Raw genomic sequence first — 27416 nt, 5'->3', positions numbered from 1 at the left:
CAAACAGCAGCAACCACAAGCCAAATCCATCAATCACCACACCGCGCACCATCCCTGTCATCAAAGTGCTGGCGCTCTTGGACCAAACCAACCATCCTCTGTTCAGTGGTCGGCCTCAAAATTCAACATGTCGCACAGCCGGCGAGAGTTGCGGATATCGCGGCCCACCATGTCGCCGCCCTTGGCTGCCACAGCGTCATCATCATCACCTACTCCATCACCGCCATCACAGTCGTCATCAAGAAAAAGGCCATCGCCAGGGACGCCAGATTCAGACAGCTCACACAGCTCCAAAAGGCGCAAGCGGGAATCCATGGAAGACGTCAACGCCCGATACGAGCGCTTCGGCGTGAGGCCACCTCCACCATTAACAAATCAATATCGATTCCGCCTGTTTGTCGACCGTATCAACAGGCGCCAGTGGGAGTTTTTGCCCAACATCGCCAACCAGAAACTCTCCTACAATGGAGAGTCAGTTTCTCTGCACGACCTTGTCCACATTTTCAAAGAGGAGTTTGGCCAAGGCTCGACCAGCAAGCTGCACATCGCCGCCATGGTCGGCGGGGATTTTCACCCAAACCCGCCAGCTGGCAAGCTCAAGCTGTTCAGACCTGATCCTGTCGCGGCTAGGATATGTGTCCGGAATCTGACTCCCGAGAGGGGCAGAGCTGGTAGCATGCGCTCCCCCGAAAGGACCGAGTATGCCAGACACATGGTGGTTAGCTTCGACAAGGGAAAGATCAGCAGTATCTACGATATGAGGGAAGAGCCACCAAGGATATCAAGACGCAAGCTGGCTGCTGCCAAGCCCAGAAGAGTGTTACCAGTACCCGGGCTGCGACCACCACCTCCACCTGTCTCGATTGACCTCAAGACGTTCTATGAGGATTACATCGACGCCATCAACTCCGGGGTCGAGCACATGCATCAGGAGGTCAGGCCGTTTTGCAAGACTGGGGGAGTGACGCACAATGGAGTGCACCTGTCGGTAGACAAGTACATCAATCTCATGCGAGACGCCATGGACCACGTCCCCGATCTCAAGTTCCAGGTGCACACTTGCGCCGTGGACGAAGGGAGGCAGATGATTGCAGCGAGGCTAGAGTTTGTCGGGACCCCGGTCAAGAGCTGGATGGGCGCATCGCCCACCGGTGACGAGGTCGAATGGGCAGAACATGTATTCTACTGGCTAGAACATGGGAAGATTTCAGATGTCATCAGCATCGTGGATTGGGAGACGTACCGGGAAGGGCTAGGGCAGTGAATTTGGGTCGGAGGGTTTTTTTGGCGTTAGGGTTATACGGACGGCGGACATCCAAATCAGCGGTATCATTGGGAACGGCGGGTCGGGACTTTGTAGGAACAGATGGGAACATGGCGTTGAGGACTAGTCGAAAACACATGGGCGGCGGTCTGCTCTGGAGTTTGGGGGTTTATTTTCATCAGAGGGGATTGCCTGCATCGCATTGCTGAGCGTTGGCTGTATTGGAATCTTGTTCAGCAGCACGAGTATCAAAATCTTGGAAGCCGGTCTAGGCTTTGGTTCTCTGCGAGCTTTAGTTTGGCATGCCCTGCGTGATTTGTCATTGTCTTGTTAGAGAGTGTAATTCTTTCTTCGCTTGACTAAAACCTCTTGATTCGTGGCGGCATCTTAGGTAACAGGTGGATCGTCAAAGTCTTGTCTCTGGACAGTAACCTCATAGCTAGGAGCATTTACCAATTCGGCATAACCTCGGATAGTGTTAAACTTTGCAAACACAAAAAGATAAAGTAAGAAGGCCGTCTACAAAGACTCACTGATATCGAAACCATGATTCCTCATGATTCCTCACCTCAACTGGCAACCAGCCTACCTATTTTCTCTGATCAACATCATCAACACAACAGGGTAATCAAACAACCTATTACCGCAACAAAGTACGAAAATGCCGGCCGACTTTGAAAAAGTTGAATATTGGCGCAAACGCTTCGCCAAGGAAGAGTCCTTTGAATGGCTCACGTCGTCTGGCACCTTTTTCTCCATCCTCGAGCCTCTTCTTACGCCGCTGTCAACAGGCTCAACAGTGCTCCACCTCGGCTCGGGAACAAGCGACCTGCATGTGTACTTTCGACGTCACTTTCCACAGCTACAAGTCATAAACATGGACTACGAGCCTCTAGCTCTTGAACGGGGGAAGGCGATGGAGAGCAACGAGTTTGGCAATGTTGAAATGGGGTATCAGGTGCAGGATATCACGTTGCCGCTGGAACTGGACCTGGGGCAAAGAGGAAAAGTGAGGATGGTCATCGACAAAAGCACCGTCGATGCTGTTTCTTGCGGCGGGGATGAGAATGTCATCAAGATGGCAGAGGCCATACACGATGTGCTGGACAAGGAGGAGGGCGTGTGGATATCGCTCAGCTTTTCGGACTCGAGGTTTGAGATGGACAGCAAGAGGGTGCAGGAGCTGTTTGAGGTGTCGGTGCTGACCAAGGTGGCTACTGGCCCAAAAAGGCTCGAGAGCGATCCTGATATATGGCATTGGTGTTGGCTGCTGAGGCCAAGGGCGACGACGACCTAGACTGCACGGAATAAAATTCATCCTTTTCCTGATTGATATATCACCGGAGTTAAAACTGGGATGACGGGCCTATTGACATGCAGATGCTACCTTGGATGGAAATTCTCCACAAGAGGTGTGATGAAGAATGAAGAGATGAGCTGTGAGCAACACAACAAGTCATGTCATGATGCCGGTTCCTGCCAATCCAAAGTTCCGTCAAATGTTTCAACGGCTCTTGAGCACGGACGGCGAGGTTCCTCTTGGTGGTTTGTTTCATTTCGGTCGACCACTGGATGCCCCCTGAAGACGTTGCGCTGCGTCGATGCGCAATTCCACCTCGGAGTTTTACCGACGTGACAGTGTAACCTCGCTCACAGAGCTGGTGGTGGTCGGCCCTACGGAGGGAAGAGTTTTCATGGTGATGGGAGCATAGAGGGAGAGAGGGGAAACTTTACATGTTGTGGCAGAGGGAAAACACATGAAAAACACATGCGAGAATATTGTTTCGATTTCCATGTGTGAGTGAGGCCCGAGGGCCCGAGTTTTGAGCTCTACCTGCCTTCCAGGTTCCAGGTTGCCCCGCCCTCCCCGCATTCTGCTCGCCAGTGGGCCCGGTCGCCTGAACCGGCAGCCCAAGCATTTTCCCAGGGGTCGCGATCGGGTCAGAGTTCAGTAGGGGATCCCACGGGCCGTCACTCCTTTCTGTGTCGAATGGCCTTCCGCTGTCGACGCTTTTCCCGGTCACGTCAAACGATTGGCTTGGGACACTTGTCCTGCAACGGCAGGTGCACGTTTGATTATTTCTGCAGCACCATTCCTTATCATCCACCCAGCCGCTGTACGTTGGTGCTTGAGGCAGGACACCCGACAGGACATCGCACGGGGAAAAAAAAAAAAAAAAAAAAACCCTCGGACTTGGAATCCGCAGTTGGATGCTGCAAAAAGAGCAACGGGGACCGGATGGTGGGGCCCGGATTGAGGGTCCCCTGGGGCTGTAGGGCCTGGTCTGAATGGGCCGAGATGGATGCGAACCACTGGCGCCGGCCAAGCGCGTGGCGAGCTGGCTGACCCTGGGCTTCTTGGGGACGAGATGGAGGGGTGCAACAGCATTGGGTGATGGGAGATCGGGGCCAATTCTCTCGCAGGCTGACATGCATGTCCGTACCATGGGACGCTGTGTGCGTGCGTGCTCCCTCCAAGCTCCCGTCCTGACTTGTTGATTGTTTATTTCTATATCCTCTGCACCTCCGCCTGTTGTGCTGCCCTGATCCCCACGACCGGTGGCCACGACCGAGCTGCAGCCATGGATCCAAGTGCTGGACAACGATTGGACTGGGTGTAAGACAAACTGGAGATTCCCATCACGCAAAACGGTGCTGACAAACACGTGGACAGGTCCATGAATACTGGTTGCTTCGCCGCCAGCAACGCCGTTGCGAGGACCTCGCTTGCCCTCAGCAAGTTTGTCCGCGAAGTGCGCGAGTCTCGGTCGGAGCTGGACAGCATCTCCAGCGAGCTCCATTCGCTCGATGGCGTCCTCCAGCTCCTCCGCGACGATGCCGCCTCCTTTCCACCGTTCTTGGCCGAACAGACCCCGAGTGCGCTCGACTGCTGCCTGACCCTGATCAACGAGCTCGAAGGGTGCATATCTGTGCTCAACCGACCCGGCGTCTCGAGGGCGGACAAGAAGGCCCGGTGGATGGCGAGCCGTGATCACATCAACAGGCTGCACTGGACGCTGGGACGGTACAAGGACGCGCTCGGGCTGGCTGTTGACTTTGTTGACGCGTAGGTTGCTGCCTCGAGAGGCTGGGTGTGAGCCAGGCGCTGATGTTTTGTTGCCAAATAGAAGCAAAGCCCAAAATGACAACGACGCAAGCTCCGAGGACGTGGACGAGTTGGCCGAGGTGGCAGCACGAATCATCTCAACCTCGTGCGAACCACCGCCGGAAATGCGCCCAAACAGAGCCCTCACCACACTGCAGCAGTATTTCGACACACTGCGCGAGTATGCCAACCTCTCGGCGCCCCCATCGGCGAGAAAGAAGCCTGAAAGCCAGCCGAAGCCACCACCGCAAGCAGCCGAGGCCCCTGACAGCGCCATCGAGATGAGCTGCGACGAGTCGTCCTCCTTCTTGACCAAGAAGCAACCCTTGAAAGCACCACCACGACCCAGCAGGCCAGACGCAGTGGACGGTACGTTTTTTGACGAAATGGACGAGTTTTCCGGGGAGCTTCACGAGATGCCGCCAAACATGATGCCCGTTCGCGATGTGCGCAACCGCGTACCGCCACCACCACCACGATCAACGTCTCGACTGGGAAGCTCGTCGTCTGCCATCCCCAACTTTAGCCACAATCAGCACCCACAGCACACGCGACAGGCCCCTAGCATCTCCGATACCGACAGCAACTATTACGGCTCCCTGTCCAACGCCGGCAGCAGCGTTGCCTCGAGGGCAAGCGGGCAGAGCAGCAACATGAGCTTGAACCACAAGGACTCAATGTCTCGAATCCGGAGCTTCTCCCCTCCAGCCCTGCACCCAGTGTCGGAGCACATCCTCGCCCAGCACGGCCACCCACCACCACAGGGAAGCCAGCAGGGATATTACACCTCTTCGCACGACCACTCCTCCCAAAGCGGCGACTCCAACTCGTTTCACGGGTCGGAATCGAGGCGCTCGAGCGGCATGAACCAGTCTGTTCACTCCCTCTCTCGGTACTCTGTGTTTGAGAATCCCCGAGCGGAAATCCCCATGCCGCCACCTGTCCCTGCGCTGCCGCCAATGTCATCGTCTGGCATGACACGCCCGCCAACCCCCTCAAGCTCCAACTTTATGTTTTCCCCTCCGCAGAGTCCATACATGCCCACCGGGAATCGAGACAGGGACTCCACGAGCACCAGCGGCTTGAGCGGGAAGAGGAGCTCGTCCAGGTTAGGCAGCGCGTTTTCTCGCCTCGGCCTTCGGTCCACCAAGCATAGCCAGCCTGCCACACCAACACACTCACACAACCCCTCCACCTCGACTCCTTCTCTTGCAGAGTCGCTGACCTCGACAAATGTGTTTGGAGTACCGGTTGCCCAGTCCATGAAGGTTGCCAAGGGAGTAGCCTCGACGTCCCACGAAGGAGGCTCGGCAGGCGGCAAGAGTGCGCGGGACTACCCTCTTTGCATCCTGCGTTGCGTGTACTACATCCGGGACATGGGCTTGGCGGAGTGCCCGCATGTTTTTGGTCAAGACGGCGACAGCTATCGAGTGTCTGACCTTCGGGAGATCTTCAACAACCCACAGACTGGCTACGGCAAGGTGCTGGACTGGAGGGACTTTACTGTCTACGATGCTGCCGACCTGATTCTTGTGTATCTAAACGAACTGCCTAAGCCGCTTGTTCCGGATTCGTTGGCCAAGAGGTGGATCAAGCTGAGCAAGCAGTCGAATGTGGCGGGAAGCATGGCGCTGCGAATAGACCAGGGCATTGACTTTTGGGAGGAGGCACTCATGGGCATCAAGGGCCCGGAGAGGAGCCTCTTCAAGTTGCTGTTGACGCTCTGGGGCGACATAGCCGACCAGGCCGAGAGGAACGAAATGACAGCTGAGAGGCTAGCTGGGAGGGTCATGAGGCCCCTGCTGCACTTTGTGCCAGTGAGCGCCATGGGGAAGGCGGCGGCAAAGCAGGCGCAGTATGAGACAGATTTGTTGCTAGGCATTGCATTCATGATCAGAAAGAGGAGCGAGTACAATGCCGAGCTGAAGAAGAATGGGGGGAAGCCTGCGAAGCCAAAAGGACTTCCGCCTGGGTTTTAGAGGAGGTTTTATTACTTGATACCCACTTTTTTTCTTTTTGGATAGTGGCCAAATACACGATGCTGGTCGTTTGCATGATCTGCAATTGCCTGTGCCCCCCTGACAAGAACAAACAGGCAGAAGTGTTGTCCTTCTCTCTCCTTAACTTGTCCAAATCAACTTTAGGTTCACCATTTTGCCCTCGACAATGGGGTCAACCTGGATTCTTTGTGGGTTCAAAGGGTCAGTCTCGACTTTAAATGCCTGCCTTGATGCGAATGGACAGGATCTCATCTACGGCACCCCGCGTTTCCACGCACATCATCCGGACAAAGACACCATTTCCCGCCTTTTATTCTCAAAGATCTCGGCCATCAATCCCCCAGCAGACAAGAACAGATTTCGCGTGTTGATACCCGGATTGAGAGGCTATCCAAGGTCGCCGGTTGCGTACGTAACCCACGCGTGGGCCCCCGTCCAGGCACATCTCGAAGTTGACTTGGAGAAGGACTTGCCGGATGAGGTTTCGTGTGCTTTGAAGAGCTGCGAAGGGATATTTTGAGCTTCAGCAATGGCGATGAGAGGGATCATGGCAAGATGGGGTTGTATGTGGATGTGGTCATGACATATGGGATCAGAGGAGAGAACTACACCGAACTACAACACCGTGATCAGTGCGGAGCTGCTTTTGAGAGGGAACTGGTAGGGATAGCGTGGTGCGCATGATGTTCACGGAGTGGTAGAGTCGTGTGGTTTCTTCGACTTTTAGTGATTGAAACTTTTCAAGAGCCAGGGTTAGAAGCTTTCCCCTTTTACCCCAACAACGCCAGGACTGAGCTTGCCCCTGAGACAAAGTGATCAGCAGGAAACAACAACTCTGGGCCTGTCATGGATCGACCGCCCCCCAGCAGGTTGTATCAGACGTACACTGTCCTATGCACAGCCCTCTTCCTCGCCGTTGTCACCACTGTCTCTGACCGCCATACCATAGACGAGGACTACTGTTCCAAGATTGCGCCGCCGATTCTCCCATCCGCTGGCAAATACCCGATATCGCGCAGGGAAAAGCGACCTCCGAGCTTATCCCGCATAAGATGTGGGAGACCAATGGACAGGCCTGTAACAGGTGAGGTTCGGCACGGCTTCCTAATCGGGAGGGGGAATGTGATGCCAGAATTCGAGATACGAGGGTTGCAGGTCGGATTAAAAGCAAAGTGAGCCCAAGTAGGACATCACAGTGAGACTGGGAGCACAAGCGCAGGCTGAGTCGAGGGCAATTTATCTGGAGCTTTCGCTGCCATCGAGAAAGCAACTTGACAGCCACTCGTCTGTTTCATAACGATAGCACCAGAGGGAAAGACTGCTGAGGGGGAAAGCGCCGGGGACATTTCAAGACAATCAGGGAAACACACGGAGTCCTGGTGCTCAAGAGATCTTTTCCATCAATGAACTTCTGGAACTACACGGGCGATCCGTAACCTCACCGATCACGGAGTATATTACCTCTACACACCAGTCAAGCGGTAGTCAAACCCACCTGGGACACTGATAGGGAACGTCGGGTCGAAATGCTCCTATATTGATATTGCCCAACATTGTGCCTTCTCATAGAGAAACCGATGGTCACGTTGTGAGAGCGCGCTGACAGGCTACTTTTTGATTTCCCACTTTGCCCCAGATTCTGATACTTTTCCGAGGACTTCCGGTACCGGTGTTTTGGTAAAGCTTTCGGAGAATTTTTGAACTTCCATCTCCTATGACATCTTCCAGTTGGTAAGCATTTGTGTCGGAAAGCCGATCGGCTGACATGGGATTTCAAACAATGAGATCCTCTTGGTCGGGACAGTTTCCCCATTGCTGACGAGCGGGGATGCTGGGGTTGGTGTGCTGGTGCAGCTTGGACATCTCACCGAGCTTACGAGCGGAACGAGCTACCTGGTTCGCTTTGGCCGGAATGACGGGATCACATGTTGAAATGTCTTGAAGCAGGTACCACGTGGATTAATATGGGCATGATATGTCATTTTACACCTAGATTTCAACCAAGCAAAAGGTAAAAAAAACCCCTTTTTTGCGTTTTTGATACATGTCACCACCCCCCTTTACCCCTTTTTTGTGCCAACCCGAGTAGAGAGCCCCAAACCACGACCCAGTCAAACTTGTTCCCAGCACCTGCGACCAAAACTTGGCATAGTTTAACTGGCGCAGAACTGCTGAGTACAGAAGCCTCCAGGTGGTGTACAGATGCCACACGAAGAATTACAGCACACATTGCCGTTTGTGCACACGACCTTGCCACACTGTACTCGTGTGGGAGCACAGAACTCTTTGGTACATCCCTGCCCGGGTGCGCGGCAGTAACCACAGCTCGAGTTGCAGCACTCCTGTCCGACGGGACAGATCTTGGTTCCGCAGATTCGATCTTTGACCGGCGGCTCCTCCACGACAGGAGGAGGCTTGGTGTCGGGCGACTGGCACACTTGCTGCGTGCACATCATGTCGGGTCTGGTGCAGAGGTTACAAGATGCGTTGCAGCAGACCATCCCTGCGGCACAAACAGCGGTGCCGCATTTGGTCTCGCGAGCGTCGAGGGGAACGCATAGAGGACTGCCGAGGAGAACTTTGCAGGTTGTGCCTTTGGCGCAACGAACCGTGGCACAGCCATCGATCTTGTCCGCTCCGTCCTGGCGAGCTTCAAGGGCGTCCGAGTCGACAGGCTTGGCCGAGGCACCAAGGGCCAGGGCGAGAAACATGAGGCGAAGAGAAACCATTGTGACAAGATGTAGAATGAAGGGTGGTGTGCTTTGGTTGCCAAATCACGAATCTTGGTTTGTGACAGGAGCGTGGAAAAGCAGGCAGATATAGACTTTTGGCTAACCTCTCCGCCCTGATTCAGTTCGGCATTTCCCTCCGGATTACTGGCCAATTCTCCGAGTAAGACTCCCTCGGGCCGGATCAGAAAGTTTGTCCATCTGGAATGAATGGGCGCCTCGTGTGTCGGGAAAAGGTGGAAGCGAGCATGCCACAACACTGACTTGGGAGTAGTTTCGGAACCTAGCCCTCTTTTGACTCGATGTTTCTGGATTTAGAATGTCAAACACAACCCTACATACCTGTCAAACTTTTCCAGATTTTCTTTTGCTTCTACCAAACCTCTTTAGCCTAAGCAGGCGAAATGGGCCAAGCCTGCTTTGGGATGGATTCGGATACGAATACAACCACCAACCTGTAAAAATTTTTCTTGTAGTCTGACATTGACATGATCAAGAGCCAAGGCAGCGAATCAAGGCATCCTGTGGAGATGCCATTGACAATGGTTCGCGGAACAGACGGCCCAGTTCGCGTTCGTAAGCCAAGTGCGGCTGAAGAGCCTGTCAAGATATATAGTAGCTCTTGGCTGAACTCATTCTTCATCAGTCATTCCTTCGCTGCAGCACCAAGGGCTGCCAACCCTTGGGTAACCAATCAACACTGACAAAAGAAGAGTCTTGAGCCAAACACTGTCCGTGCCCGCCTCGATCACAACGAGAGCCAATGAGAGCTCGTCGGATACTGTGTCCCCCGACCTTTCTCTACCTAGGTCATCGGTGGCACAACCAGTGCGGAATTGGATCATGATCGACTCCCAACGGCAGGCCAAAGATCCGGACATTACTCAGACACCTCATAGACTGAATGGAGCATGGCAGAAGGAGCTTCGGGAACCTCCCACGACAACAAAGCATCCGCCCTTCCCTGTCCGATAGCGGGATATGAAGTGTACGATGAACGTTCCACGCGGCGAAAACTCAGCTATGACCAAGCGCCCTGGCAGTCTGTGATGGATGGGTCACCAATCTAGTGTCGCTCTCGTCGGTTCACCGTGAGCTCTGTTGGTCAGTTCTCATCGGGTTGTCGGTATGGCAAGGGGTGGGTACGTGGCTCCTCCAAAGGACAGACGATGACAATGTGAGAGGTGAGCATAGGAATTAAACTTTTTCGTGCTCAGGACGGATACCCAGACCAGACGGCGGGCATTGGGCCCAGACTTGGCAGCACGCAAACTTGTAACCCCAAGACAATTGACAGAAATGTCAGGCCCGTCAGTCTCTTTGGAAATCGACAAGAGAAGGGGAGCAACGTAGAGCTCGACACAAGTTTAAAAGCGAGACCAGTCTTTCATCCAGACGTTCCATTCATGCCCTGACCTCCATCGTCCCATCTGAACTTTGCCTCTGCACAAATCTGCCTACCTCACTCGGTCTTGTCCAACGGCTGGTGCCGTCCGCGATTGTCTTGATCACTGCTAGCACCAGAAAATCATTCTTTTCCCCACCTGGGGAGAGTATCGACTCGCCATGGGTCTCTTCCAGCCTCGTGTTCGGCCGACCTGCCGAGCCGAGACTGATCAGGAGACTACGGTCCACCACGATACAGACTCGGTAACTGAGATTGAGTCCGAGACCGAGACCCTTGCCCGCACCAGCTCAGACTCTGGCATCGACGCCAGGTCCGACTGCTGTCCAACCCCCATTCATGACGACGACAAGATCAAACCACCACCACCATCATATGCCTCTTTCATATCGTCCAAAGAGAAGGTGGTTGTCATTTCGGCCATTCCCCTCACCTCTTCCGAGTGTTCCTCTTCCTCCTCCCTAGACTCGTGGGACACGGAGAAGGAGAAGCCATCCCCGGCAGGCCCGTCTGGAGGATGGCGCCGCGGAGCTGGGTTTTGGAGGTGCTTCACAGCCGTCTGTATACCGATCCTCTTGTCCGCCTTTGAGGGGAGCGTGGTCAGCACCGCTCTGCCTACCATCTCCAGCTCTCTCAACCTGGGATCAAACTCATCCTGGGTTGCCACGTCTTTTCTCCTAGCGTCCATTGTCTTTCAGCCGCTGTACGGCCAGCTCGCTGACATCTGCGGCCGCCGGCCTTTGATGATGGCCGCCGTCGTCATCTTTGGCATCGGAAGCGCCATCTCGGGCTGGGCCGACTCGAGCGCCGTTCTGATCTTTGGCAGAGTGGTTCAAGGAATGGGCTCAGGGGGCATTGATCTCTTTGCAGAACTGATCCTCTGCGACATAATCCCGCTGCAGAAAAGGGGACACTACGTCGCCATCAAGGCGGCCGTCTACGCCCTCGGAACAACCGTCGGTCCTTTGCTGGGGGGAGTGTTTGCCACCATGAACTGGCGGTGGTGCTTCGGCATCAACATTCCCATCTGTCTAATCGCCCTGATCCTGATGTGGTTTTGGCTGAGCCTCAACAACGGGAACCCCTCCAGAACATGGCGAGAGCTGAGGTTCAAGGTCTCGCAGGTCGACTTTTTGGGCATCACCGTCTTGACCGCCAGCGTCATCATGATGCTCTTTGGTTTCACCTCGGCGGCTGTCAGCTCTTGGACCTCGCCTCCCATCTTGGCCTTCGTGGGGACAGGCTTGCTGGGAATTGTTGCGTTTGCGTTTTGGGAGCGAAGCGATAGGTGTTCGCACCCCATCATGGCGCCCCACGTCTTCAGCAACAGGACGACCATAGCCGCTTTCGCTATCACCGTGATCCACGGGTTCATCACCTATGGCTTTCAGTTTTACCTGCCGCCCTTTTTTCAAGTCATTCTCGGCTCCTCGCCAACCCAATCAGGAATCCTCATCCTTCCTTGCACACTGACGATTGTCATCCTGGCGGCCCTGGGCGGGCCACTGCTGGCAAAGTTTGGCAGATACAGGCTCATGCACCGTGTGGGCTTTGTTCTCATGGCCGCCGGTCTGTTCCTCTGCGTGGTCTACCAACAGTCCACCTCAACTGCTCTGTGGATACTGTTTTCATTCCTGGTCGGCATCGGATCCGGCATCATCGTTTCCACCACCCTGCCCACCGTTCTCGTCCAGCTTACCGACAAGGAGAATGCCGCAGCCACGGGATCCTGGGCATTTCTCAGGGGCCTTGGCTCGCTCCTGGGTGTTGCCATTCCCAACGCAGCGTTCAACGCTCAGTTCGCGGCCAGCATAAAGACTATAGACGACGCGAATGCGCAGGACCAACTCAGCAACGGACAGGCGTACGAGCATGCATCGGCCAGCTGGATCAGCGCGTTCGGCGACCCAGGTGTGCAAGACCAAATCAGGGCCGTCTTTGCCTCCAGCCTCAAGCTGGTCTGGGTCATCTTTCTGGCCATGGCGCTTCTCGGCGCAGCAGTGACCTTTCTGGAGAGACATGTAGCCCTTAGAAAGGAGTTGGACAGCAAATTTGGGTTGCTCGAGAAGACCAAGGCCATCTCGGCTGGCGAAAAGGTGTAACGATAAGACTTGGGGCAAAAGCTACAGTGTATTAATTTGTTTTGGGGTTTCTGTCGTCACAAAGGTGGCTTTCTGGGTACCACGATACGATGTTGCATTTACAGGCGTTGGTGTATCTTGCAGCGATTTTTACTGAAATGATGACACTCAATATTCTTGTTAACTACCTAGTACCTTCTCTACCACTGATGGTTGCAGCAGATGAAGTCGTTACCTCCCGGGCAAACAGGGTCTGTTGGAATGGTCAGCCGAGTGACAGAGAACATGCAGGTTGGACGTTTCTTACTTCCGTTGGGGCTGCGGCAAGCATTTCTCCACAAGCACTGGGTGCCGCTGCCCTGACCGGGGCAAGGCTTGACAACGCATGCCATGATGTTGTCAGGATCGTTGGGGCAGGGCCAGTTGCCCGGAGAGCCAGTATACGGGGTACCCCCCCAGCGGTTCCGGCAGACGCTCGAGTCGAGGCAGATGCAATCACCACCCCAGTTGTTGGAGCAGCGGCCCCCAACTGCGGCGAAAGCTGAGGCTGCAATGGCAGCAATCAAGGCAAAGGTGAGTTTCATGATGAAGGTTTGATGGGTTGCTATTTCGTGGCTTGATGCTGTGATGAGGGTGATGCTCTTGGGAAGAGACAAGGTAATTTATAGACAATGCTCCGACTTGATGAGAGGCTCGAGATGAAAGCCAGCGGGTCATCAATACGTCCGAGGTTATACACAGAGCATACTCACCTTCCTAACCTGTGTTGTGCTACACATCTGATGCCCGCTCGACGCAAGTTTGGCATATCGTGAGTAACTAGTGTCGAGAGTTTGCGAGTGGGTGTCTAGACCTGTGCAGGGGTTTGAACATATTACCTACCTTACCGACATCACTCAGGCCTTCTACGTTGGTTCCACCACATAGCATCTTACCAATCATTGGTCCTTTTGAGGCTGAGTCTTGATGACAGTGCGGGGCGTTGGGTTAACCGAGCAGTACGAAACATTTACAAATATCCAGTGAGAGTAAATTATTTTGGCATTGTAAAGCTGACCAGACGAATGATCACCCCGAATGAGAGGCAGGAGTAAGGAGAGGTGTACGCACGAGAGCAGGCAGGGCGGGCTCGTGAGCAAAGCAGGCTGGCGCGTACTCTTGAATACAAGACATAATGAGAGAGATGCCACGCTAATCCTGACAGAATGGATTGTGAAAGCCCCTGATAGCAGACTGCAATGGCAGCTATATATATGTCTTGGCATCAATGTACTAAAGTCCAAGGTAGAGCTTTCGAGGTCAGGAGATGCTACCACGATTCGCCTTGGGTGGTCTCTTGACCAGCAAACCCAATTATCCAAAAGACTTCTATCGGCCATCGGTATTTAACGTACCGAATGAGCTAGGGTAGGCAGAACGGAGGCCAATTGGCGAAGCGCTTTCGGAACCAAACATCGGAGGTGGGAGTGGCCCGAATGCCGGGGAGATGCCGCAATGCTACGCTACCAGTAGGCATACACTGATATATTAAAAACAGAAGCCTACAGCCACTTTGTCAGTCTCAACAATTCATTACCATGTCTAGCCCAGATGACCCATTCAAAATCATTATTGTGGGAGGGGGGATAGCAGGTTTGACACTCGCCAATATGCTGGAAAAGTTTGAGATTGACTACATCTTGCTGGAAGCTCGCGACAACATCGCACCGGCAGTGGGCGCGAGCATCGGCCTGTTTCCTAACGGGCTGCTGATTCTCGACCAGATAGGATGCTACGAGCCAGTCCGAGCAGTCGCTCAGGGCGACAGTGTCAAGTACGCGCACATGCGCCGTCCAGACGGCAGTTCCGTGTCCTGCACTGAGGATCTCTTTGCGCACCTGAAGAAGAGGTATGTATCCTGCAGCAAGATTATAGAGCCGAATTTTGATATCTGGAGATTAGACACGGTTACGAGATGCTGTTTTTTGACAGACAGTGGCTTCTTCAAGTCCTTTTTGATCAGCTGCGGCATAAGGAGCGGATTGTGCTCAGCAGCCGTGTAGAGGCTATCGAACAATCTGGCCGTGAGATCAGCGTGACAACCAAGGCAGGAAAGAAACACACCGGTAGCATTGTGGTAGGCGCCGACGGAGTTCACAGCACGGTGCGTCACGAGATGAGACGGCTCGCCAGTCTATCAAACAACCCAACGTCCTTCCCGTCTGAGGATGAAGAGCAAACTGTCCCATGTCACTACCAGTGCAGCTTTGGAATCGCCAAACATGTCGAAAACTGGCCAGAAAAAAACCAGTCATTCACGTCTGGGGAGGGATACTCGTTTCTGGTGGCATCGGGGCCCGACAACAGAGTGTATTGGTTCATGTTCAAGCGTCTACCTGAAGTGAAATACGGCAAGGATATTCCAAGATACACGAAACAGGACGAGGAGGATTTCGTCCAGCAGCACGCCCACGTCCGGATCACAGAGGATTTGACGTTTGGACGGATTTTTGAAAACAGGATCTCGTCGACTTTGACACCACTTCACGAGATAGTATTTAAGAAGTGGTTTTGGGAAAGAATGATTTTGATGGGAGACAGCGTACACAAGGTGGGTTTCACAGTAAAGACAGGACGATCCGGACTGACAGTGTCTCACGTAGCCAAACCCCATTGGTGGCATGGGTGGAAACGGCGCCATCGAAACGGCAGCCGAGTTTGTCAACTCTCTGCTCAGAGCAAGAGACAGCCGTCTGAATGGACTGTGCGGCTTGACAACAGCAGAGATCGAGGCCATCTCCAAGCACACACAGGACGCGCGGTACGAAAGAGCGAAATACATTGCCAAGCTCAGCCATGATACCCAAGCTCTATTCGCGTCGGAAAAGCCACTTCTCACAAAACTCGTTCTTAATCTTGTTGTTCCCCTGAGCGGGCTTGAACACCACCTTGGCCAGATGGGATCCAGGCTGCTTGCCAGCGCAAAGCTGGATTTTCTGCCAGTGCCCACCAGACCCAGGGCCGTGCCATATGACCACGAGTTACCAGCAAAACCAATCCGAGGATGGCCGCTCGCAATGACCAAGGCGGTGTTCTGTGTTGGAATGGGGTTGGGATTGGGGTACCCCTTTCAACCTTTGTCAGTGCTGAATTCTCAGTTGCAACGGGCTTATTCGCTGTCACAAACAATCTCGCCGCTCCTGATGTACACTCTTGAGGGCCATCGAGCTGGCAACAAGGGCACGCTCCTCTCATTGCCCAGCCTATTTGTGGCTGGCATACAGACTAGGCGGGTGGGAATGGCAACGATTGCTCCTCTACATGGGATCATAGCCGCACTTCAGTCGTTCAAGGCTCCCCCAGGTCGGTGGGTCGGCGTGTATGTTGCGAGAGCACTGATGCCTGCACTCTCTCTGGGATATGTTATTCCAACACTCTTTGCACTGAGCCCAACCTGGGGAGCATCCCAAGGTGTTGTTTCCAGTGGCTTCGCAATAGGGGCGCCTTTGCTTGTTCCAGTTTTGACCACAGCGCTTTCCAGATGGTGGGAAAGCAGGAGCACAGCGTATGCAGAAGACTTTGAGAGGTACAAGAAAGACGATGTTTCGGCATTGAAAACGGTCTATAAACTGGCTGTCGTATCCCAGGCTGCTGCCCACATCATGTTTGTGGCTCATGCCTACTTCTGCTTGAAGACCACACCACCTCAACTGATCAGTCTGCCCTTTTCACTGAGTGGGGCAGTGGGATTCTTGGGAGAGACTTTGTATTCAATCCTTGATCTTAGGTTCTTGGGGTATGTGACGGGTTGGCAGGTTGCCAAGGTCTCGCTGGCTTCTATCCTCAGCCAGGTGGTGCTGGGCCCTGGGGCTTCTATGGCGGGAGTTTGGTGGTGGAGGGAGCAAATCATTGCGGGCTACTTAAAGGGGAACTAGCCTGAGCACGTCATATCCATGCCAGGGCGCTTTGGTGGCGTTGCTGCAGTTGGAATGGAGAAGGACAGTGACGTCAAGAGGTCCGGACTTCCATGGCGGCACTCTTTAACAAAACCACTGACCTCTTTAATTTTGCCATGTTATTTGACACCACCATGATGAACATCCCGGACTTACTGGCCTATTTGGCTCTCTCGGCAACGGCTATATTCATTCATGGCGCCACTGCTCATACAGTCGAAGTCCAAAACAAACCCAACAACACCCTGGCAGATATCCGCTGCGGGCACGGGCTTGCCAGCTGTCTCTCCTCGTCCTGCTGTTCTTGGGCTGGCTATTGTGGATATTCCGCCGCTCACTGCGGCGCATATTGCCAGGTTGGCCGTGGATTTTGCGAGATCTGAGTCTTGATCTTTTCGTGCTGCATACCTTGCTAACCTCGCAATCAGTGACAATGTTCGGCGTGTTCGACGTGACCACTTCCGCCCCGAAAATCGTGGCAGACGGGTCTATGACTGCACGCAGCGCAACACTATCGCTTTGACCTTTGACGACGGGCCATCAGCGCAGACCGGGCCCCTTCTCGACCTGTTGCATCAGGAGGGGGTCAAAGCCATCTTTTTTGTCAATGGAGAACATTGAACCTCGCCGAGCATTCTGCGACGCATTATTGATCAAGGACACCAGCTTGCGTCTCACATCTGGGGCCACCTCGAGAACCTGGATCTCGAGTCGTCAGAGTCCATGAATCAAAAGATGATGTGGAACGAGATCATGTATAGAGACATTCTGGGCTTCTTTCCCACCTATATGCGTTCATCGCACGGCAAATGTGACGGCGCCTGTCTCGCACAGATGGGAGGCCTGGGCTACACCGTAGTGATGTGGAACCTCGACACCGAGGACTGGAAGAATCAACCAGCTTCGAACATCTGGAAGTCATTTGAGAAGTTCAGCGCCGAACTTTGGAACCCAGAGCACAGCGATTACGGTCGAGTCATCACCCTTGCTCATGACACCTTGCCTGCCACACTCGACCTGGCCAGGCACATATCAGCCAGGCCAAAGCAAAGAATTTGAAGTTTGTCACTGTTGGCCTGTGTCTTGGAGATTGGGATCGGGCGAACTGGTATCGGGACGGTTGGACAGGACTGAGGGTTGGTTATTGAATAAGGACAATATCATCCACGTGTGAAGCCAACCCGCTGCTCTTAGACGCAAGCGACCAAAAGCCAGGGCAAGGGCAAAAAGGGTGACAGACCCTGCGTCGCATTTCGAGGGGACGGTAGCAGTGACGATTCTAGCATGTCATAAAAGGGGATTATTCAGTATTTCTATGAGAATCATCATTACTACCAAATTGATATCCAAAATTGAGATTCCCACACCCCGAGGTATCACAAGACAAGACGCTTCTCCTCTAAACTTGTAGAAACAAACAATATCAGCCCCTGGACTCCAACTCAACAATGCCGGCCTCTTCCTTGGAGTCTGACGCAATGCTCCGTCCAACGCAGCGTCCGGGGTGCCAGACGTTCAGCAGAGGCACGGCCAGGACCACGGGCAAGAACTCGAGCGTGCCAAAATAAACCTCCTTTGTGCTCAGATCGCCGCCCAGCCCCTCTGCGGTTTCGGCAAGACGGAAAACGGTTCTCAGATAGATCAGGAGAGTGGCGGTCGAGAAGGCGGCAATGAAGAGCGTGAGGCCAGCCTGCTTGATCTGCCTCCTCGCGCGAAAGATGAACACACCGCTCAAGATGATGAACAGACCAATGGCGAAGACCTGGTAGGCCAGACCACCCAACAGGATGTTGTTGGCAGCAGTGGGGTCCTCCCTCTTCTTTTGCTTCACACCGATCAAAGCTGCGCCTGTGATCTGAGTGATGGTGGCGACAACGTCCGAGGTGATGAAGAACCACAGAATCCACTTGGGGGGAAGGAGCGAGTATTCACGTCCCAGTCGGTGGATGAGAGCGGACAGGATGGCGTAGATACCGGCGGCCAAAAACACTGGGGCGGTGACGATGAAGAAGTACTGGAGGATAAAGAAGATGAGGTTGTACGGGTTGACCTTGGCGGAAAGGCAGCGAGCGATGTAGCCGACGATCTCGAAGGCGAGACCTATGGGAAAGGTGCAAAAGTACACGGTGCGGTATCGGACGACCTGGAACAAGTGGGCGACAAAGTAGAGACAAAAGAGAATCGTGGCCAAGAGAGCGAGGGCGAACGAAGGAGTGTAGCCGTAGATGATGACGGGCGCATCGTTGGGACCGCCAGGGAATGGCCAGTTAGGGTCGACATAGCCGCCGCGGCCGGTGTTGACACCGGGTGGGGGTCCGCCGCCTGAAGAGATGTCGATGCCTGGTGGTGGTCCTGTTAAAAAGTCAGTTGACGTATTCTGTGGTGCGAGGCGGCCACCAGCCCGGTTCGGTCATCAAACGTACCGCTCATTGTAGTTGTTCAATTGTAACGATCGCCCGTTGATTGCGATTTCTAGCAAAACCGTTGTCGATTGATGAGTGCCAGAAAAAGTGCAGAGGAGCGACTTTAATCAAAAGCTGTGGGTCGCGTCAGCCAAGGACGCCAAGTCTTGCTGTCGCGATCTCCCAACCGCTGGGCCCGCAGGCGAGATCGTCGTTGAATTCCTTTGATCGTGACTTGGCCTGGCGTCAGGGTTTCCTTATGATTGGACCCTTTCCAATTTGTCGCTTTATCCGTGAACGGCTTGGCATTGTCGCGCTGCATGAGAGCACTGAGGATTCTACTGAAGTGGCCTTTTTCGATTAATCCGGCATTTTCCAAAGATGTTGATGCTGCCGTCATAGATTGACGGTCTTTGATCTGGCTCCATCACCAAAACGTAGCCATCGTGGTCAGATCAGAGCAGCTCCATATTTCTGCTTTTTTTAGCCTATGGGCATCCACATTGAACCCCTGCCATGAAATAGGCTAGCTGAAAACAGGCTAGCGTGCATATGCTGCCAAATTGCGACGAGTGGGTTACCGAATCCAGAACATTGTGGGCCCAGCCGTTGAATTCCGTCGGGATTGAACGACAAGACATCTTCTTTCAAATCGACCACGACGCTCTTGATCTGTCTCACGAAAGCAATTACATGAGTATTATCAAGAAATTGCTGATTATGCAGTGATTGTGGAAATGACAAACGTCAAACTGACCGCCCTAGAAAATGATGCTATTGCCTGTCGACGAATGACCGCGGCGGAGAGACTGGGTATTTGCAAGTTATCAGCTTCGACGATCGATGAGATAGTGTATCCAAGGCCAGAGGCTGTAATCGGGATATGGACTCTACACAGAGCATATAATGGGCGCAATCATCCCGACATGGTCCCCGTTCTCTCTTCAACTATCTGCTCGTGGCTATCGACCACAGAGTTACGATATCTCACTTCATTAAATCTGCATCGCAGGAATTGTACGTCATGGTCATCCTCCCGTCAACAGGTTGCAGATAGGGCCCCCAAAGATATACCGATACCGATGCGGATCTATGCAGCCCTGGAGACGGGGATCCCTAACGCCTTCTATGCAGACTGAGATGCAACGGCAAACCCTTTCCGGGCACTGCCGAGACTTTAGGTAGTACATGGACATTGCCAAGGATATCCGCGACGACAAACTAGTCAGGCCTGGTAGAGCAGGTCATGGGTTATTGCCAGTTTGCCTTTAACACTCAAATCACGAGCATCCAGAACCCGCATCAAAAAGCCCTTTCAATGGTAGAAAAGAGATGGAGCACATGCGTTTAAAGATGGTTGATAGGCCTTTGAACATGCGTTACAGCCCTTTCAACATCGTTCATAGGCGTCTGAGCATACCTGAGAGGCCTTGGAATATTGTTTGCATGCCTATCTCGTTTTCAAGCTTGCAATACTCATTTTCCAGGGCGTGGGTTATAGGTTGGATGACAAGGAAGTGGACCACATATGGATGTGGCCCAGGTAAGTTTGAACTACCCAAGCCATCTACCCACATTAAACCCTCCACAACCCTGGACCTCCGAAAGCCCCCCGATATCAACACACACTTTATATTCCACCCACAGAGACCAAAAATGAAGCTTTTCTTTTACTTTTTTTTGCTCCAGGTACCCAACAATAGCCAAATATACCGAGGAGGATATTTAAAAATGCCCAGAAAGACATTGCCGCTGGTATAAGCCAGCGAAAAGCGTCTAATAAGCACGGGATTCCACGTTCCACCCTGAAGCACCGCATTGATGGTACCCTACCAAGGAACCTTGCCCATGAAAACCAATAGCGACTTTCTCACGGTTAAAAAAACCTTATTATTTAATAGATCCTTCGTTAGGAAAGCCTTAACTACGCTCCCACCTATATTAATATAAAGGCTTTAGCGGTTAGTTTACTAGTTAAATAAAGCGATCCCAACCCCCTTAATAAATATTAAGTATTACACTTTATTAACCGTTATTCCGATATTAAAATAAAAATTAAAAAGAAAATTAATTATATTAAAATTAACGAAGTTACCCCGGAGAATATTAATAAGTTCTTTAATCTATATTCTATCGTTAACTAAATTAAACTTAGGTATAGATATAATTACGATAAGGTAGGTATAATAGAAGGCTAGGGAGAAAACGGTTTAATTATTGGGTCTTCGAAGCGGGATAAGAAGTTTATATACGTTAAATAGAACGGAAGAAGGACCTAGATTACTATATTTAAGTGTATTTTATAAGACGGGAGAGTCCTCCCCTCCGGAGTTAACTTTAACGGTAAAGACCTTTAAAAGTAATAGTTTAAAGACCAATTAAATAAAGATTAGTATATAGCTATATTAGAGAATAGTTAGATTAGTAATAACCTTACCGTTAATTAGTTTAAAGAGGTTTTTATACTAAAGATTAAACCTAAAGATCTATTAAAACCCCGTCTTTTTATTTATAATAGCTATAGTTTATATATTACTAACGATTTTATAATCCGGTATTACAGGAGTAATATTTACCTTTTTTTTCTTGCCCCCCCCACTACTCTCACGTCCTTTAACCCCTTAATATTAACTACTTTTTTAGCGTAAAGAAGGCGTATAAGAGGTTTATAGCTATAAACGACGCCCTCACTAACTATATGCTTAACGGTAAAGTCGATTTGGTCCGGCTATATAACCTTGCCCCGTAAGTAGGGCTTTAGGAAAGAAAATATTGCCGGCGGCTAGCGTGGGATAGGATTATGGCCCATACGTAGGCGTAAACCGCTCTTTTCAAGCCAGGTGGTAGTCCCTGTGGTGCCGTTGGATCTCTCTTCAAAAACACCTACTTTCTATACCGTGGGGGATTCCTAGGTGGCCAAGAAGGTCAGGGACCTACTCAAGAACCATACGCCGGCCGGAAAACGGCTTGCGGCAAGGACTCTCACCAGTACTATACTTACACTGAGATCTGAGGCATCTATCCACAAAGCTGATGCGGCAAGGCACCAATAGAACGCCCAGAAGGCCCAGGAGGCAAGAAAAAGGCGTAAGTTGAATAGAGAAGACTCGAATTCCAAGTTTGTGAGGCTCTGTGAACTGGAAGAGGCCCGCATTGAAGGGAGGGTGGTGGAGGAAGAAGTGGTAGCCAAGGAGGATGTGGAGCAGCCAGAGCCAGCCCAGCCTGTGCGGCGCAGCGCACGTTATCGGGTTCAAACCAGGCGCAAGCGAGAAGCAGATGCAATGTCTGACTCTGACAGTGATTGAGCTACATTTTGGTATAACTCCCATAGAAATTGACCCAATATTAGTCTTGTTGTGGCCAGTGTGATCATTCAGGGGTAATCTCAACAAGGTTGTGTGGCTGGTGTGGTGGTGGTGGACCAGATCCACATGTGGTCCATTTCCTGGTCATCCAACCTACTCTTTTGGTTTCCATCACCACCGGCAGTCAGTATCATTCAGTCAGTGTCATTCAGGCAGTGTCATTCAGTCAGTGTTATTTAGTCAGTGTCATTCAGTCAATGTCATTCAGTCAGTGTCATTCAGTCAGTGTCATTTAATATTATTCAGTGTCTTTCAGTATTGCTGAGCCAGTATTTGTCTAACCAATATCAGGTAGTCAGCGGTATACGGTCAGTGGAATTGAAGATCAGTCAGGCAGTGTCAGACAGTTATAGGCAGATCAGTATTATTCACTCAGTCTCATTCAGCCATTGTAAGTCAGTCAGATTATGCCTCACTTCCTCGCTCACTGACCACACACTTCCGTACCCGCGTAGACCAGAGATGAGTTGTCAAACATACAGGAGTCTTGATCATTAGTCAAGCTCTCGATGGACCAGAGAACCGTCAGAAAGCATGTCAATCTCCAAAAGTGACAAAGTCATTGCAGACACTATGTACAAGAAAGCAAGTCTGTATATACATTTGAAGCCAGTGTCACCATCACCTCCCCCATCACCTCCCCCATCACCTCCCCCATCACCCTCCCCCATCATTGACCACCGCCACTAGTGTGTCTGGACATAAATGTCAGAGTTGCCGCTGCTCTGGTAGCCCTCGGTGGCGACAATCTGGTAGTAGTGCTGGCCGAGGTTCATGCCATATCTGGCCCAGGCGTTAAAGTGGTTTTGCATGTTGACGGAGCCACCGACACGCTTCGAGGTGCGTACGCTCCAGTACTGCTGGAAAGTCCTGGTGCCGTCGATGGAGGGCTGGTTGTAGCGGGTGGAAACATAAATGTTATAGGTGCCCCCGTCGGTCTGGACGCTGCCCTTGTACTGGGCGCCGCTGCTGGGGTTGTAGGTGCCGTAGGATTCGATCACGTAGTACTCGACGAGAGGGTTGCGAGTCCAGCCGTAGACGGCGAGGTATCCGTTGCCCTGGGGGTTGAAGGAACCGCCATAGTTGATGGTGCTTCGACATGTTAGTTTTGTCTCTTTGTGTTGTATCTTCAAGAACTCACCGGCCGTTGCCTGGGTTCCATCCCTTGCCGCCGACAAAGTTGCCAGTGTTTCTCCAGCTCACTTGGTAACGGCTGCCCTCGAGCATGGTGTAGGTAGCCTGGCCGCCACCATCGGACCACCAAGAGTAAAAGTAGCCGTTGTGGGTGCCTTCACTGTTGGGGGTGATCTGGCGCCTTTCGAGAGCCTCGGTCGAGTTGCCGTTGTCCTGGTCGAGAAAGTCGAAAGGACGACCAAGAGCAGAGGTCACGGCCGTGGCGGCAAGGAGGAGAGACTTGAAAGAAACCATGATGACACTTGCAGTGTGGTGGTTGACTGATGCTGGATGCTGGATGCTGGATGCTGGAGGTTTCAGAGGAGGAAACGTCTGGATTTATATATCTGAGCTGGGCTGTCAACTTGCTTCCCACGTTCCCAACCTGGCATCTGCGCCGAGTGAAGCTCTAGACAACTCATTCCGTGATCTTGACGTCGTCTAGACCGTCCAGCCTATCACGATCTTCTCTCTAGACCATCCAACCTATCATGATGGTGTCGGAATTTTGGCTAAATGTCTTGTGGAGAGTTCTTGGTCTCGGTATGAAACCCGAGACTCCATCTGACTTGTCATCGGTTTCACTTGGCGATGGCAAGGGAAGCTGCTGGACTTTGCGGGACTGCTGGACTTTGCGGGGCTTGCTGCTAGATTGGTTGCTGGACTGTCTGGTGGATTTTGCGGGACTAGCTGGCGGACTGGCTGCGGGACTGTAAACCTGACTGTCAGCCCGGTATACATCGAATGGAGGATCGTTCCCCGGATTTTCATGCATGTCTACCCGAGGCCACGCCCCGGATTTTGACACGGAGCAGGGATCACTCCCCGGATTCTGGGTCCATACATGGCGCAGATCACTTCCTCATTTGTCTCGTCGCAAATAGCCTGTATTCAGGTTCGGCACTGGGGCTTTTGGCTAAACTTGGGTCGCAGCAGAGCCTCTTGGCCGCGGCTCGCGCTTATGAAGAGGCGGCATGTTAATTGGAGCGCAACGAAAGACTAGAGCAAAAGGAAATACGTCCGAGACATGTCTTGATAGAATCAACTTCCCTCGGCCTTGTCTAGATTCCGCCATTCAGATTTTGATAGAATCAATTCCCTCGGCTGGGCGAAGAGAGACAAGACGCGTCTCCTGCTATCATGGAACACTAGGTTGCTGTTCGAAAGTCAGGACGTTTGGATCCTCAAAGAATCATGACGGGAGATTGAATCGGTAAAAAGATGTATATAGAATTGTTTTGCATTATTGAAGAATTCAGGCTTTGCAGGGCATGAAGCTTCTAGCGATTAATGTCACTCGTACCTTCCTTGGTCGTGCCTTCCTTGATGCACTTGCACCACGCACCAGTGCCTTTGTATTGTTGGGTCGAGGGAAATTTTTTGCCGTTTTCGGACTCGCTTAACGGGTGTAGCAATAACAAGTGGCACCCCACTCCTCAACCTCACTCCTCACAATGTTCGGCCTTGTCTGAAAATAATTTTCTGCCAGTACGAGTAGTTTAAAATCGGTTCATAGCTTTTAGGATACCAACAAGCAGATGGTGGGTAGGTATATAAAGCCCAGAAACATTCTATAACCTGAATTTTCCTTACCAGATTAACTCCTGTCCGCTCTCATTCAACTATCTCCAGATGTGTGACGAACCCCTGATCAGAACCTCTTGTCACGGCGGTTGCACCGTGACCGTCGTCGATCCACTGATAGAGCTTGGCACGTGCTGAGCACGGGCCAATGCGACCAAAAGACTCTGCATCTCGCTGCCGCGAGATCTGTTTGTAGCTCTTCGAGCTACGTCTTGACAATAGAGCCTGCCTGTACCTGACGGAATAGAGCCCAGACTATAGTTTAGCTGAATACCACTGTCATTGACCTGCCCGCCTGTCCTGCCCGTAACACCTCTGAAAGGGATACTGGGTTGAAGGCTGCTTCTGAATAACGGTTCGGTATAGCCAAAAGGTACACAACAAAGATCACCAATTGTCTCTCGTAAGTGCTTGGTCCCAAGAACTCACGATGTGAATTGCATACTTGTGACGAACCCCTGTACAGAACCTCTGAAAGGGATACTCGGTTAAGGCTACTTCTGGCAATTGGTTCGGTGCAGCTAAACAGTGCACAACAAGATGTCTCAATGTAAACACAAGATACCGTGAATACAAGCTGTGATTGCATACTGCGGAACTATCTACGAGCTATCTAGTTCCTCCGTATATATATATCTCCTGCCAAGACTTCCCTTCTCACTGGATCTATCCTTCAACACGTAGATCCCTGGATATACGTTCTAAATCCTAGATCCTTATCGTGTTCCTTATCTCTCGCTTGGCCCGTGCCACCCTCGCGCTTCACGCTTGTGACAACTTGTCTCAATCTCGTACTTGTAAGCTTGTACTCGAACTTGTAAGCTTGTACTCGAACTTGTAAGCTTGTACTCGAACTTGTAAGCTTGTACTCGAACTTGTAAGCTTGTACTCGAACTTGTAAGCTTGTACTCGAACTTGTATTGCAAACTGCGGAACTATCTACAGCTAGCTAGTTCCTCCGTATATATAGACCTTCATCCGTCGTGCTCACTCTGCTCAGTGACTGAGCACACTGAGCACGCTTCCTTTCACCTGATTGGTTAGCTCAGTGTCTTATCCCTGATTGGTCCCTATTCATCCTGGGTCCATATCTATTCCCGTACCAATCGTTATTTCGTCCTTGTGCCGAGGTTGTAACACTTATCTACCCAAATTCTGATCTTATCTGATCTACATCCCGCATCAGGGGCTGTCCCGTATCAGCTATTGTGACGGTGTGGGGGTCCACCGTCAACAGTATATATACTGCAACCGAATTGCAAGTTGTCGAACTTGCAATTCTGGCATTCCTTTTGGAAGATTGATGCACTTGGCCATTGCAGTGCTTTTGCACCCTCCGTCACAGATATGCGGAAAGGCCGGAGGCCAAAAGTAAGGGACTTGCTCCACGGGCACCTTGATATTCTAAAGGGGCACACCCCCCATTCTAAAGGGGCATCCTATCTTATGGGTTAGGGTTTATTGCAGTAAATCTCAATTGAAAATGGCATCAAAAGATTGCTCCTGAAGTGCCCACGAGCCACACTGGCCCACCTGCAGTGCCCGAGCTCGTCGTTGAACTTGGTGATCTTCGTTGCCAGTGCGCCTTGCCCATCCACTTGGCCAACCACCACGAAAATCATCGCCACTTCCAACCATCAGCGCAATTGAACCACGTAAGCTATCATCACAGAAGTAAGCTCATTCGATTCCTCTGCTTCTGTTCATTAATCTGATCGACTTTTTAGTATCGCGATGGCGCTTCCGGAGGTTTATTTGCAGCGACACTTGGAGAGAGATCTCTCGCCCGAACCCGATGGAGATCCCTTCCAGAACACCGATGACGTCCATGATACGGATTTCGACGGCTTTTCTGGCAGCGAAAATGAAGAAAACGCGACAGCCGAAGACACTTCCAGTGCTCCCGAACAGCAAGTCTGGGCCCTGACTTTACCACCCGATTTCTCCGATGTCGAAGATGATGAAACCACTCCCATTCCTACCGTTGACCAGCTCCTTGCCTACATGAATCTCTGGGCCAGACCTCACGGATACGCCGTCAACAAAACCCAAGCCCGAATGAAGAAGAAGGGAGGTGGTTACAGGCGCTACACCTTTGCCTGTGATCGATATAGCGACCCGCTACCTTCCAAGGCCAAGTCTCGCAATACTTCTTCACGAAAGTGTAGGTGCTTATTTAAGCTCAACGCCTACGAGAAAGAGCCCGGCGTCTGGAATATCAAGAATCACGAAGATCCCAAGCATCGCGTTCACAACCACCCTCCCTCTACCGATCCCACAACTCATCCACAACATCGTAGGATGTTCAAGGAAGAGAAGAGAATCGTGAAGAGTACCTCTAAGCAAGCTGCCGTCAACGCTCGTGAGGTGAC

The 27416-nt window shown here is 52.0% G+C and overlaps 10 protein-coding genes across 10 annotated transcripts; 6 read left to right on the top strand and 4 right to left on the bottom strand.

Moving 5' to 3' along the window:
- Positions 1-127: 127 nt before the first annotated feature.
- Positions 128-1264, top strand: PODANS_1_920 (uncharacterized protein; the record flags this gene model as incomplete). Its single annotated transcript, XM_001912143.1, has 1 exon — positions 128-1264. The coding sequence occupies one exon, from the start codon at positions 128-130 to the stop codon at positions 1262-1264; it is 1137 nt and encodes a 378-aa protein (XP_001912178.1).
- Positions 1265-1925: 661 nt separating this feature from the next.
- Positions 1926-2561, top strand: PODANS_1_930 (uncharacterized protein; the record flags this gene model as incomplete). Its single annotated transcript, XM_001912142.1, has 1 exon — positions 1926-2561. One exon carries the CDS (start codon positions 1926-1928, stop codon positions 2559-2561), a length of 636 nt encoding a protein of 211 aa, XP_001912177.1.
- Positions 2562-3942: 1381 nt separating this feature from the next.
- Positions 3943-6890, top strand: PODANS_1_940 (uncharacterized protein; the record flags this gene model as incomplete). Its single annotated transcript, XM_001912141.1, has 3 exons — positions 3943-4331; positions 4393-6342; positions 6515-6890. The coding sequence occupies 3 exons, from the start codon at positions 3943-3945 to the stop codon at positions 6888-6890; spliced, it is 2715 nt and encodes a 904-aa protein (XP_001912176.1).
- A 1633-nt stretch (positions 6891-8523) lies between these two features.
- On the bottom strand, positions 8524-9099 carry PODANS_1_950 (uncharacterized protein; the record flags this gene model as incomplete). The annotated part of the gene is made up of 1 exon (XM_001912140.1): positions 8524-9099. The coding sequence occupies one exon, from the start codon at positions 9097-9099 to the stop codon at positions 8524-8526; it is 576 nt and encodes a 191-aa protein (XP_001912175.1).
- Positions 9100-10665: 1566 nt separating this feature from the next.
- Positions 10666-12606, top strand: PODANS_1_960 (uncharacterized protein; the record flags this gene model as incomplete). Its single annotated transcript, XM_001912139.1, has 1 exon — positions 10666-12606. One exon carries the CDS (start codon positions 10666-10668, stop codon positions 12604-12606), a length of 1941 nt encoding a protein of 646 aa, XP_001912174.1.
- Positions 12607-12785: 179 nt separating this feature from the next.
- Positions 12786-13169, bottom strand: PODANS_1_970 (uncharacterized protein; the record flags this gene model as incomplete). The annotated part of the gene is made up of 2 exons (XM_001912138.1): positions 12786-12838; positions 12893-13169. 2 exons carry the CDS (start codon positions 13167-13169, stop codon positions 12786-12788), a joined length of 330 nt encoding a protein of 109 aa, XP_001912173.1.
- A 993-nt stretch (positions 13170-14162) lies between these two features.
- PODANS_1_980 (uncharacterized protein) lies at positions 14163-16499 on the top strand (the record flags this gene model as incomplete). Its single annotated transcript, XM_001912137.1, has 3 exons — positions 14163-14473; positions 14527-15385; positions 15453-16499. 3 exons carry the CDS (start codon positions 14163-14165, stop codon positions 16497-16499), a joined length of 2217 nt encoding a protein of 738 aa, XP_001912172.1.
- A 744-nt stretch (positions 16500-17243) lies between these two features.
- PODANS_1_990 (uncharacterized protein) lies at positions 17244-17579 on the top strand (the record flags this gene model as incomplete). Its single annotated transcript, XM_001912136.1, has 1 exon — positions 17244-17579. The coding sequence occupies one exon, from the start codon at positions 17244-17246 to the stop codon at positions 17577-17579; it is 336 nt and encodes a 111-aa protein (XP_001912171.1).
- A 364-nt stretch (positions 17580-17943) lies between these two features.
- On the bottom strand, positions 17944-18950 carry PODANS_1_1000 (uncharacterized protein; the record flags this gene model as incomplete). The annotated part of the gene is made up of 2 exons (XM_001912135.1): positions 17944-18872; positions 18944-18950. The coding sequence occupies 2 exons, from the start codon at positions 18948-18950 to the stop codon at positions 17944-17946; spliced, it is 936 nt and encodes a 311-aa protein (XP_001912170.1).
- Positions 18951-22973: 4023 nt separating this feature from the next.
- PODANS_1_1010 (uncharacterized protein) lies at positions 22974-23715 on the bottom strand (the record flags this gene model as incomplete). Its single annotated transcript, XM_001912134.1, has 2 exons — positions 22974-23423; positions 23491-23715. 2 exons carry the CDS (start codon positions 23713-23715, stop codon positions 22974-22976), a joined length of 675 nt encoding a protein of 224 aa, XP_001912169.1.
- Positions 23716-27416: the final 3701 nt, after the last annotated feature.

Source organism: Podospora anserina, chromosome 1 (genome assembly GCF_000226545.1).
Source record: "Podospora anserina S mat+ genomic DNA chromosome 1, supercontig 1".
Classification (NCBI taxonomy): Eukaryota; Fungi; Ascomycota; class Sordariomycetes; order Sordariales; family Podosporaceae; genus Podospora; species Podospora anserina.
The sequence above is the reverse complement of the archived record's forward strand: the minus strand, read 5'-3'. Positions and strand labels throughout refer to the sequence as shown.